Here is a 13,299-nt window from a genome sequence, read left to right on the forward strand (position 1 = left end):
TGTTATACCCTATCATATATATATCATATATACTGATGTGGCAAATTGGCACTGCCAAATTTTGTTATAGCTACTTAAAAAGTTTAACACATATTATGCAAACATTCATTCATTCACTATTTATTCACAGCCTATTACATGTCAGATATCAGGGTTTAATAATTAACAAAACATACCCAGTTCCCACAGTTATGATGCTCACAGTCTTGTGATAGTCGGTTATTACAGGTGTGATGAATTGTAAAAGATAAAAACACAGTGCAATGTTAGTTTACTACAGGAGGGTGTATATTTCCTCCACGCTGATGGAGGAAGGAGGTGGTTAATGAAGGACTTCCTGCGGAAGAGATTTACGTGGAGACCAGAAGGAGGAGTATGAATTAACCAGGGAGGGAGAAGGCGCTGAGAGCACCAGCACAGGCAAAGGAGATACTACATGTGAAGGGAGGGAGGGGGAGGGCAGAGCTGAAGATGGAAAGACACGCAGGGAGCAAATCATGAAGGGCTCCGTGGGCCACTGTGAACAGCGATATTTATAAGTTATTAGAGTAGTTTAAGAATTATTTGACTTATATTTGAGGAATAATGCTGAGTACTGTGGACAGAATGGACTGAAGAGATGCAAGAATGAATAAACCAAAAGGACCAGCTAGGAGGCTACTGAATGAATCTAAGTGGAGATGACGGTATTCTGGTTTAAGGAGGCTGCAATGGGGATGAAGAAAAGCAGGTGGTTTTGAAAAATATTCAAAAGTTCTGGGAGTAGAGCAGTCTGACTAGGAGTGATTGTAAAATAAGAAGGTTTAGTGGTGAATCTTGGGGAACTCCAATGCTTAAAAGGTAGAAAAGGGGCCAACAAAAGAGACTGAGCATCCAAGGAGGAAAAAGCAGCTATAAGAGAGGCAACCTTGCTCGCCTGTGTCCCGGTAGGTGCTTGTAAATCTGGATTTGCTCTGGCTCCCTTTGTAAGCACACCATGTCAGGGAAGTTTTGTGCTTTGATTGAGAGAGATCCAGTCTTTAATTCAAACTAAGTAAGTTAGCTGTGACTTCTAGATAGCTTAGAAAGTATGGGTGAAGGCACTGAGAAGGGGGCACATCGACTGTTTCAGTACAATGGGCTGAGTCCAACTGTGATATCCTCTGAACCACCAACCCTAGAGAGGACGACTCTTCTAGTAGCTGTTGACAAAGAAGGGCAGCCATGAGGTCAGCGGGGGCCCAGTGGGATCACTGGTCACAAATGCCATGAAGGAGGGAGAGGTTTAAGATACTCACTCAATATTTTTTGAAGAAACTGCAAGCCAGGTACTCACGATGGCCGTCAGCTCTACCCAGCGGAGTTTGAGGCACTCGTCCGGGCTGGGCCATCCCAGACTCTGGTAGTCACGCTTTTTTCCTGGAAGGAAAGTATGTCATCAATTGACACGACTGCAAAGGAACAGAATGTATAGTGTCTTATGCCCTGGTGATTACTTCATCCAGATTGGTGTATTAGAGGTGCCAGTCATTCTTCTAGTCTAGAATTTCTACCACCTAGAGAACTAACTAAAATCCTGTCATTCACAGCTATGGGAATAACAATCATCTTTGAGTAAAGCTTGTTTTCAAAGACAGATGATGAAGTAAACATAAATGTGCCCTTCACTGGATTTAAGACTGAGATAAGGGTCAAAATACTGTTCAATGTTAGCATTTTACCAAACTTAATTTTTACCTTTCTATTGCTTTCTATTCAAAATCAATACATTTTGATTTTATAGAGACAACTCTAAGTCAGGAGAAACATATATCTCTAAAGCAGGGTTTCTTAAGCTGGTACTACTGTGCACTGGAGGATGTTTGGCAGCATCCCTGGCATCTACCCAACAGATGTCAGCAGCACCCTCCCTGACATATGACAACCCAAAATGCCTCCAGATACTGTCAAATGTTCCCTGGGAGGGCGACGTCACTCCTGGTAGAGAACCCCTGCTGTAAAGAAAAGCAGTAGGTTAGAGAATAATGATGATAATGAAAGGTTATCATTTATTTCCAGAGCACTTACCATTGTTCAGGTCCTGTGCTAAGGGCTTTATATCTGTAACCTCATGAGGCAGATTTTAATCCTTATTTCTCAGATGAGAAAACAGAGGCTCAGAGAAATCAAGTGACTTGCCCAGGGTCACCTGCCTACTAGGTGGCAGAAATGGGATTCAGATCCAGGTCTGTTTGACTCTAACGTGCACATTCCCAATCATGCTATTTAAGGCTTTACTGGGCTTTGAAAGCTCTCTTTATGGTACCCTTCAAAGGTACTACCTTTTGGGTGTAGGCCCTTTACTTAAATCAAGTCCCCAAGAAAAGAGCAGAATTAAGTCCTATCTAGGAAGGATTCTTCTGTAGAAATTCGACTGGAATGGACAGGAAGGAGAACTTTGGTTCTGTATAGCTCTTTTTATACTGTAGGAATTTACCAATGATAGAAAACTGTTTAAGACACAGGCAGGGCTTTAGATTTAGATTTTAATAGAATAGAAAAAAACAGTTTGAAAGAGTTTCAAATGAACCCTGTTTAAATGAATAAGTTAAAGAGTTGAACCATAGGTTTCACAATAAGGATTATTTTTCTTTTATGTTTAAGAAATTCACTTGAAAAATGTTTATTGAGCATCTGTTATAAGAGACTGGGAACTGTGTTAAGACACTAGGGATACAGAGAGGTATAATAAAAGGGCCTGCCCTTGAGCTCACAGTCTACTGAGGAAGGTAAACAAACAAATTATTAGAACACAATAGGGTTAAGTGCTAGAGTGAAGGTACAGAACAGCTGCATAGAGGAGACAGCAACTAATGTTGCCTGAAGGTACCAAGGAAGAGATGGCATTGGAGTTTGAAGTGTAAAGATGAGTGACATTTTAGCACCGCTGAGGTGGCAGAAGGGCATTCCAGGCAGAGGGAACAGCATGTGCAAAGACAAGGAGGTAAAACAAGAGCAGGGTTGGTTCAGAGAATGGTACTGAAGGGGAGAGAAAGGCTGGGCTGTAAACAGTCTTGTGCACCACACTAGAAAGTTTGGCCTTTATGCTGCAGGCACTGGGGAGTCTTTGAGCGTACCACCCTCCACCTTGTTCACAAGGATATCATAAGACACTCTGTTAAATGCTTTGCTTTAATCTAGTTACATTATGTCTATGACACTTTCCTGGCCTTCCAGTCTACTAGCCCTCACCAAAGTAGGAAATGAAATTAGTTGTGCATTATTAATTTTATTAATTCTTAGAAAATCTACAATGGCCCTTAATGATCCCTACTCTTCCCCCATGGGCTCACAAAGTACTGGTTTAATAATTTGCTTTAGAACTTTGTCAGAATTTATCACAAACTCCTTATCACTTGGTAGTGGACAGAATCCATACTTATTTGAAAATTGGGATACTGAACCTCTCCAGTCTTCTCTTGCTTCAGAACTTTTCACTTTAGTGACAGTGACGCTTTAGTTCCATGATCTCATTTGCAAGTATATTCAGTGCCCTACACAGGCCCACCTCCTTGAATCCATTTAAAATTGTCTACGTGCTCTCCTATCATCTCAATCACCCTGAGCTTTAATTTTCACTTTTACAAGAAATTTTTAGTTTTTGTTTGTTAAAGTAATATAGGCTTATTATAAAATATTTAGAAAACGGAAAAGAATGTAGAAGAAAACAGAAAATCACCTGCAGCCCTATGAGCACCCAGTGATGATAATTTATGACATTTTAGAGTATTCTCTCCTACACTCGTTTCTATATGCTTGTTTATTTTAGCATATTTCATCAAATCTAAGATGTCATCAACTGTAAGGTACACATTATTTTACATGATTTAAGAAAGAAAAATGTTGCCAATTATTAGTTAAGATACTATCAATTGTAAGAGGATCTCAATTTCAGAGATACTGAAATGTGAAAAAAAGTGTCAAAATATAGTATATTTACTATTTTACAAAAATTGAAGTATTCTCTATATATGCTATTCTATAAACTGCGTTTGTTCACCTACTAAATTATAAACATCTTGGCTGCACAGTCATGGCAAGAACATGCCGTCATTTATTTAGGCAACTATCACCATGTAGGTATTTTTCAAATTTTTATTATGATAAGCAGCACGATGATCAATCTCTGTACTTCTATCTTTCACACTTGTAAGATAATTTATTTAGGGTAAGTTACTAGAAGTAGAACTGCTGGCATTTTTTAAAATTTTCTGATACATCTAGTCAAACTATCCCCAAATTCACTTTATTAACTCTCACTGTGTATTACACAAATAATTTGACAAGCAAAACTGGCAGATCACACTTTACGTTTGCACTTCCTTGACTGCTAGTGAGGCTGAACATTTTATCACGTTTAGTGGCTGTGTGTGTGTGTATGTGTGAGTGTGTATGTGGTGAATTGCCTATGTACTTTGTACATATTTTATTGAAATGCTGTATTTTTTTCTATCAATTTGTAGGTGTTCTTTAAATGATGTTGATATCCTTTGCTTATCATATATTCTGTAAATATATATAAACATTCTGCAAAAATACTGTTTCAATCCTTTGTCTTTCTATTTTGTAGTGTTTTCTGATGCCAGAATTATTTTATTTTTCTTCTTCTCTCTGCTTTAGAAAGTCCTTTTTCACCTTAAAAGTATATAAATATCCATTTGAATTTTCCTCTTTTATGTTTTTATTACATTTACTACTTAATCCATTGGAAGTTTCATTGCTATAATCATGTTTTACAGTTTGAATATCTTTTTCCTTGCTACTGCAGACGGACCTACTAGAGGAAGTGTTGCTTTCTTTCCATAACATGTTAGCACATGCTCTTTTTCTTAAACAGTTAAGCTACTTCATACTTTCAACTCTAGTCATGACAAAGTATCCTTTTTGGTGTCCTTAGTACTTTTCTCAAATCACAGATCATTCTGGGATTTAGCCAAGTTGACCTCATTCTTTACATTTTATTATGTGTCCTTTGCTTTCAGCTTTGGTAAATACAACTTAAATAAGACACATTTTCATGAACTTACCTTGAATTTTTGAAGTCTAAGACAGTGAAAATATCCTTTTAAAAAAGGAGACTTCTTTTAAAAAAAGAAATTCTATCACCACTATTTCACTGTTGGAAAAGAAAGTCAACTGGACTCATGGCAATGGCCCGGAACCTGGAGTCCAAAGATAGACTTCGGGACCACTATGAACCCTGAAAGTACATGCCAAATTTTGATGTAAATGCATTTTTTTTTTCTGGGGAGTAGTTCCAAAGCATTTATCCAATACTTAAAGAGACATCTGACAAACAAAATGTTACTAAATAGTTAATACTTATTGAGTCCTATGTGCCCAGTTCATTTAAAGCACTTTACATGTATAAACTCATATAATACTCACAAACACCCTATAAGACAGATGCAATTATCGCCATTTTATAGATAAGGAAAATGAGGCACAGAGAACTAAATGGCAAAACTGGTGTGTGAAACCAGGGAGTCTGTCTCAAACTTACAGTTTTACATATTAAACTAGACTGTTAGGAATTAATAGGATATTTAAGTTCAAGATGGTAAGATTGTAAGTCAAATGGCCAATGGTAAAAAAAAAATCAAGTATATGTCAAACAAAACTTTATATCGATGACTGATTTCTTGCTCACTTGGTTCAATTACGTTCACATCTGATTTACTTCAAGCTGCAAACACACCCTTTGTGAGAACTAAGACAGTGAAATCTGAAAGAAGAAACTGGCATATTAAATATTCAAATTTACCTTGTGGCCCAGGAGATGCCACCTTTGGGCCAGTGATCTCCAGGTTTGCTTGGTTACGATGTACATTTTCTGCCTGATTCGATTCTACCTTTTTCCCAGGAGTTTTCTTATGATCTCCTTTGGGTTTCTTTACACGTTTGACTTGGAATGTGATCTGGGAAACGAAAACATGTTAGGGACAAATGAGACCAGTTATCACTTCTGTCCATGGCTGTGGGTATTGGTGGTTTTAAGAATAATCAGTCTTGTGCTAGGGTTAAGTTCTTTCCTTCAGTTTAATTCTTAAAGATCTAGATGAAAAATGTTTAGTGAAATAAATAAAATAAACTAGCCTTGAAGGGTATAGAGGAAACTGAAAAGTAAGATGTCTGAACTGGGCTGTTCCCAAGTCTGCGGGCTTTGAGTATGGTTTCACACCCATCCCACTTCCTTTGCCTCCTGGAAGAGCCAGCAATACCTAAGTAACATGAAATGCTTCTGGCAGTACAATTCCCATGTGAAGGCTGACTGGAACGTGGAGTAAAGTAGAGCCACTCACCCAATAGAACCCTTACACTTTGCAAACTAGGAGCACCTCCCATACCCCCAAAGACCTGGACTACAATTTGATAAGAATTGAGTTAGCAAACACTTACCCACTCTGTTGCTTCATCATCTTCACTTCTGCAGTCTCCATAGCAAGAGCTTCTGGCCACTCCATCCTGGGGGCCTTTCTTCAGTACTCGTATCCCCTGTAAGTCCAGACGCCGTCCTTTCATCTCTAGTGCTCCCCCAAAGCCTTCCAGAGGCCATGCCTGTTGAAATTCATCCACCAAAGCTAAAATCTCTTCTGACATTTTTGTTTCATCTGAATTCTCCATCTCATCAGAACCATTGCTTTCCTCAACCACTGTACCTGCAATTCAAGTGCCAGCATGTTATTAAAAATTACAATCATTCAAGTACTTGAGGGACTCCAACCATGCTTTCTGAGAAAAGTTCTGGCTCTGTTTAGAGGCACTTCTATAGTCCATCTTCATAAAAATACCATTCAACATCTTCAAAATTCATAATATAATATCATCTTTGTCATCTAGCTTTTGTAAAAAACCTGGCTGAGCACAATGGCAGCAGCTAGATGGCAGGAGGTCATAGATTATGTCACTAGTGAGCATGAAGATGGCCATTTTATTTTTTAAAATTATTTTTAAAATAAATTTATTTATTTATTTGGGCTGTGTTGGGTCTTCATTGCTGCACGCAGGCTTTCTCTAGTTGTAGCGAGCGGGGGCTACTCTTCGTTGTGGTGCGTGGGCTTCTTGTTGAGGTGGCTTTCCTTGTTGCAGAGCACAGGCTCTAGGTGCGTGGCCTTCAGTAGTTGTGGCACATGGGCTCAGTAGTTGTGGCTCGGGGGCTCTAGAGTGCAGGCTCAGTAGTTGTGGCGCATGGGCTTAGCTGCTCCGCAACATGTGGGGTCTTCCCGGACCAGGGCTTGCACCCGTGTCCCCTGCGTTGGCAGGCAGATTCCTAACCAATGCGCCACCAGGGAAGTCCTGAAGATGGCTATTTTATATGTGTATTTTTTAGGGAAAAAAACCCAACTTGCTCTAGACATGAGACAGAGATGGCAAAGATGAAGTTTATTATGAAATATTATTTACTTAATATATATACAGGATTCTTCAAGCTTTATTCAAATAGCATATGAAATATCATAGCTGTTCAGACCGTACAGTCTGCCTTAACTGAACAATGATTTGTTTAGTGGAAAATTATCCTAATTCCACACGAAGGCTCCCATTTTCACTAATGGCTAATATAAGAAATAGCAATATACTAGTGTAATTTTTTTCTAAAATGGTTATCAAGATATTTATTACGTTGCTCATGTTTCTTATATAAAGACTCTCATGGATGTTTCTCAGTGCAATGGCCTAGTAAAAATTCTCTCTTGAGAAGTCAGTATGTTTCCATTATTATACACTGCAGGTTACACAACTTTACAAGTTCCTCTCTATGCTTACCTAGAAAGCTTAAGGCAAAAATTAGTCTAAGTTTCTTAATAGAATGCCTTCCTTTCTTAAAAAAATTCTTTACTATTTAACTTTTGCTATTTTGAATTAATGGCTCAATCTTATATTGTGTGTTCTGTGAAAGTTATCTTCAATCCTTTTTGGAAGTGTACAGGGTACAAAAATGAACAACAAAATGGAATGCCTCCTTTTGTAATATGTACCCACTGGACAACCTGAGAGCTTGGGGTTGATTGTTCACAAAATGCCAGTCTGCGTTATCCCAATAATCTTCAATTGGTAATTCTGGCTTGTTAAGTGATTTAGAACATGGCATTAATAAGGCCAACGTCAGGAATCTCATAACCATATCACCATACCTATAGCCATAGTGAGTAACCCATTTTAGAAATGCATAGTTTTAGTTTCTGAGAAGGCTTGGGGTAAGAAAGATGGCTGATTACCATGGCTAAAAACAAAGCTTTGAGCCCCTCTCACAGAAGGTCTGCAGCGTCACCCTTAGCTCTCTGGTGGCATCTCTTATCTCCTATCCCACTTTCTATTCCAGAATGTCGGAAGGTCATTGCCAGGCTGAGAGTACTGCCAGGCTGAGAGTACTGCAAGAAATCTCTTGTCATTCTTGAAAAAGCTATAGGGCTCTTCCGTTTGTTAACAGGTGACTACAAAATGTACTGCTGCCCTTTCAAGTAAGTTTCTTTTAGGTTTTCTGAGCCAATCTGCTAGATTCTATTGCTTAACATTGTCATTAATGTTCTGAAACAAGAATAAAGTAAAATAGGGGTTTGTAAAGTCTTTTTCTTTAGGGTATTTGGATAAAAATGTTTGGTTACTTGCCAAAATTATGTGGCCAGTAGTATAAGTAGGCTGGACAAAGAGTTTTTATTTTTAGTTTGTATCTTGTTTGCTACTATATTCCAAATGTCCAACATTGCACCTGGCACACAGCAGGCACAAATAGCTGTAGAATCAATTAATGGGAACTCAGGAATACTTTGCTTTGTGAGATCCTTGAGGATCTGCTGTTCCTCTTTCTGCCCTGTCCTGCTGGAAATTCAAGACTTTTTAAACTCTAAAAAGTGTCATCTGTTAAAGTACTGTCAACCCAGAGGAACGGTAAGCAAACAGAAAGGCAGGCACCATGTTTTCAGCATAGTGTCTGGCATACTACGTGACTTACAAACGTCTCAGTAGCTAATCCCGGAAAGCAGCTGAAAAGGATTGCTATAGGGATCCCAAAAAGGAACTTAATTAGAATTGCCTGGCAACAGAGCTACCTCTAAGTACTCCTCATGTTATTTTAGCTTCTTCTCCTTCTTTCTCCTATGGCCATGGGGTTCCTTGCACCTGGTCCTGAGACAGAAGAGGATTTTTGATAGATTTGGCCATAGCCAAGAATACGGGTTTAAAGAAAAGTGGCTTTTGGTCAAAGGTAGACAGCCGGTAACTAATTCCCCAGTGTATAGTTAGAGCTGCATAGGGATGCTGTGTGTGGAAGCCTTATTTCCATTCAGTAACTACTACTATCTAGAAAGCATTCATGTTTTTTAGTTGCAAAGAGTTCTGCAAGCCCAGGTCCCAAAGGTTGATACTTCCCCGTGCCCTTACCATATGGTAATAGATATCATTATCAAAAAGTTCTTAGAGAAGGGGCCTTTCATTGATGAAAATCAGTATTCAATTGAGAGACTATGGAACTTGCTGCGGTCTGCTGCGGCTGGCAGCCATTCGGCCTTTTCCAAGGCTGCTGGGGTTGGGGTGATAGCAATTCTTAGAGAACACCACCAAATAAAGGTGAGGAATGGGGAGATCATAAATGTGCTACGAGTGAGAAAACATAAACCAATCTTTATTTATTTAGACCCTATTACATGCCCATCTCCATGCTGGGAGCAAAAGGAATCTGGTCCCAAGGAATTAAAGATAATCAAGTTGGAGACACAAAACTATACATCAATACATTAAACAATGAGAGAACAATTACATTAAATTTTTTTTTCTAAAGGAAAAACACAATTGAATGTGGTCACAAAATGCTTCTTACAGGAGAGTAGACTACCTGAGGCAGGATTCAGACAGAATAGAGGTTCAGGGAGGGCACTCCCCGAGTGATGAAACTAAAAAAGCAGGTATGTATATACTCACATACCCATATACACCCATATAGATACAGGCATAAGGAAGGTATATGTGAAGGCGCTACTAATTTTAAATTAACTAGAACAAAAAACATATACAGAGTATATCAGCCAGTAAGATATTTGGGGAAGGTGGGTGACACTGAGAGTATCTGGGAAAGTCAGGAAGAAGATTCATTGTAAAGGGAGCCTCTAGTATGTTAAGCAAAGAATAACAAGATGAGAGCCACAATATTTATAACGATTAGATTAGTAAATCAGCTGGTGATTTAGGAGTTAGGGGGTGGAGAACAGAAGGAAGACAGAACACAGGACAATTATAAAGGTGCTTCAACAATCTCTATAGGAGTTATATAAAGAGAAGGTGACAGGCTGGGGGTAAATGGGAGATTTTAGAAAGGGAGGGAAAGAGGTATGAAGAAATTTCAATGAAGAAAAATTAATAGAATTTGGTAATTATATGGATATAATGGCTAACAGAATAAATCCAAAGATGATGTCAAGATTTTTTTTACTATGTGAAATTTTAGCATCTGTGAATATGAAAACATAATGTTATTTACAAAGATGATGGAACTGGTAGAGGACAATAGGATAGTGTTGGGATTTCAGAAGCTTATTCATTCATTAATTCATTTAAACACCTGTTGTTATGTGCTTAAGAATATGCTGAGGGCTCAGGATATAACAACCCATGGAGCTATGGTCTAGGCTAGAATGGATGGAGGAACATATCTCCAGACATTGTGCAATAAGCAGCTGGAAATACAGAAGTCAGGTCTGGAGAAAGGTCTGGACTAGAGAGGGATCTCAGAAGATTTTAAGTTATACTTGAAGTAGGAAGAAAAAGTAAATATTAGACTGCTGCTTGCGGGGCAGATGCTATGATGAAAACTGGAAACAGAGAGACTGAGACCCATATCTTTATTTTTTCTTTATCTTCTTCAACATGTACTATTTTCAAACTGGAAAAAGGAGAATAAATATTGTGAAGTGAAGAGACTGAGCACCTGCAGTGAGGCTTGTATGAGTTCATGTTTTTTCACTTTGATGAATCTTATCTCAGGGTACTGGGAAAACTCACAGCTGAGTCTGTGAGGTAATCTGGCAAGAATCACAGGGACAAGGAGAAGTGTTGAGAGATGGAGAGAAGCGTATGTAGTTCTGATTAGAAAAAGAAAAAAACAAACAAAAAACAGAGAGAAAAAAGAAAGAAAAAAAAAAAAGGAAGAAAAAAAGAAGTCCAGGGCTTCCCTGGTGGCGCAGTGGTTGAGAGTCCGCCTGCCGATGCAGGGGACATGGGTTCATGCCCCGGTCCGGGAAAATCCCACATGCCGTGGAGCGGCTGGGCCCGTGAGCCATGGCCGCTGAGCCTGCGCGCCCAGAGCCTGTGCTCCACAACGGGAGAGGCCACAACAGTGAGAGGCCCGCGTACTGCAAAAAAAAAAAGTCCACTATAACTCTGCAACATTCCAGACACACCTGGAAATTCATGGTCTGGGTACCACAGTTTAAGAGATTTTCAAAGTGGACCATATTCATAGAAAAGTGACTTGGTGAAAGTACTCAAAACCATGTTAAATGAAGAAGGACTGAAGAAATCAAGGGTGATCCCGTAGTAGGAAGAGTAGCTGATATACTGCACGCATGTGCGCGCACGCACGCGCACACACACACACACGCAAGCACAATCAGACTTGAAAAATATTTTGCTGGAAAGATTAAAAAAAAAATTCCAGAGTGAGTACTTCAAGGATGCTGAAGGGACTAAAAACTATAATAAAGAGAAATTATTGAAGAAAGTGCGGACATTTAGCTAAAAGAAACAAACACATGGGGGGTGGGTAGACAGGAACAATACTCATCTTCAAATATCTAAGGAAATGTGACATTAGTGAGAGGCAAGACTTTGTTAGCCTCAGAGGGCAGGACTAGAAACGAGAAGTCATATTTTAGCTCAATATTAGGAAAGACTTATGAATGGTCAGAACTGGAATGGGCTACCCAGGGAGAGCCTGAGCTGCCCATGCCTGGAGGAGAAGCAGAAGCCAGACTATGCTGGGAACACTACTGAGAGGGAGAGGACCCTCAGAAGGTGATTAAAAAAGGTGACTGTGTTTGATAAGAAGCAGTATTAATAATCTCGGAAGAAAGGTTTCAAGAAGAGTTTTAGGGAGTAGAGTCTGAAAAGGTAAGTGCTACATTCAAAATGAAACAGATCGAGAATAAACAGAGGTAAAGGTCACACCTTCAAAGAAATGACCAGCAAGACAAAATCCTTCCTTCAAAGTTTGGACTCAAAACATCTCCTCCAGAAAGTCTTACATGATTAATATCCATTTACTATTAGACTGTGGTTTCTGAAGGCAAGCAGGCACATTCTACCTTTAAGGATATGTTCCTTTGTCTCACAAAATAAAAAGTATACTATGGAATTAGACAAAGTTGGTTTCAAATTAGGACTCCACCACCATAGGACCTTGGACAATTCTGCCTGGAGTTCTAGTGCCTTCTCTGCAGCAACATGGATAGACGTGGAGGGCATTATGCTAAGTGAAATAAGTCAGACAGAAAAGGCAAATATTGTATGATATCAGTTATATATGGAATCTAAAAAATATAACCAACTAGTGAATATAACAAAAAAGAAGCAGACTCACAGATATAGAGAACATACTAGAGGTTACCAGCGGGGAGAGGGAAGGAGGGAGGGGCAATATAGGAGTAGGGGATTAAGAGGTACAAACTATTAAGTATAAAATAAGCTACAAGGATATATTGTACAACACGGAGAATGGCCAATATTTTATAACAACTATAAATGGAGGATAACCTTTAAGAATCACTATATCGTACATCTGTAACATATAACATTGTACAGCAACTATACTTCAATTAAAAAAAAGGCAGTTATCTCTTCTTTGAAGTCAGAGTATAAACCTGTGGACTGAAGACTTAATGCATAAACAATGGCATAAAATTTCAAGCCAGTAATCAGAAGGCACAAAAGGCTTAGATTAAATTACTCAGACTAAGGTAGGCAGGGAAATGATTCACTTCTGAGAAGAAAACAACAATCATGAGTTTTCATTTGCACCAGTGGTGCTCTTCCTTCTTTTATCTGGGTTAGGATAGTTAAGAGAAGACAGAATTTGGAGAAAATAACCTAGAAAAGCAAATAGGGAATTGTTCCTGTAATAACTCTTGAGCAAAGATGTCAGGGCCCCCTTTACTGACGTTCATTGAGCAGATACTGTGTGTATGTATTTGTGAGGACTTTAGCTCACAAGCAGCCTCTAGGTCGGGAAGCAGCAGAGTCACACCTGTGTTTGCATTGATAGAAATGAACATTTCCTGAGTTCCATCTGTG

At 39.0% G+C, this 13,299-nt stretch overlaps 1 protein-coding gene across 4 annotated transcripts in view; it reads right to left on the minus strand.

Annotated features, from left to right (window-relative positions):
- The window catches only part of TTC17 (tetratricopeptide repeat domain 17), a 166,369-nt gene that overhangs the window by 50,839 nt on the left and 102,231 nt on the right, over nucleotides 1-13,299 (minus strand). For all 4 annotated transcript variants that reach the window (XM_089914911.1, XM_022592214.2, XM_022592215.3 and 1 more), the window contains 3 exons: nucleotides 6,418-6,677; nucleotides 5,783-5,936; nucleotides 1,278-1,398 (listed from right to left, as the gene is read on the minus strand). In XM_089914911.1, the coding sequence (XP_089771037.1) occupies nucleotides 1,278-1,398; nucleotides 5,783-5,936; nucleotides 6,418-6,677 (535 nt within the window). The remainder of the gene's footprint in view (nucleotides 1-1,277; nucleotides 1,399-5,782; nucleotides 5,937-6,417; nucleotides 6,678-13,299) is intronic.

Source organism: Delphinapterus leucas, chromosome 7, assembly GCF_059928025.1.
Source record: "Delphinapterus leucas isolate spDelLeu-1000000601 "Yukka" chromosome 7, BTC_Dleu_Yukka2, whole genome shotgun sequence".
In the NCBI taxonomy this organism is placed as follows: Eukaryota; Metazoa; Chordata; class Mammalia; order Artiodactyla; family Monodontidae; genus Delphinapterus; species Delphinapterus leucas.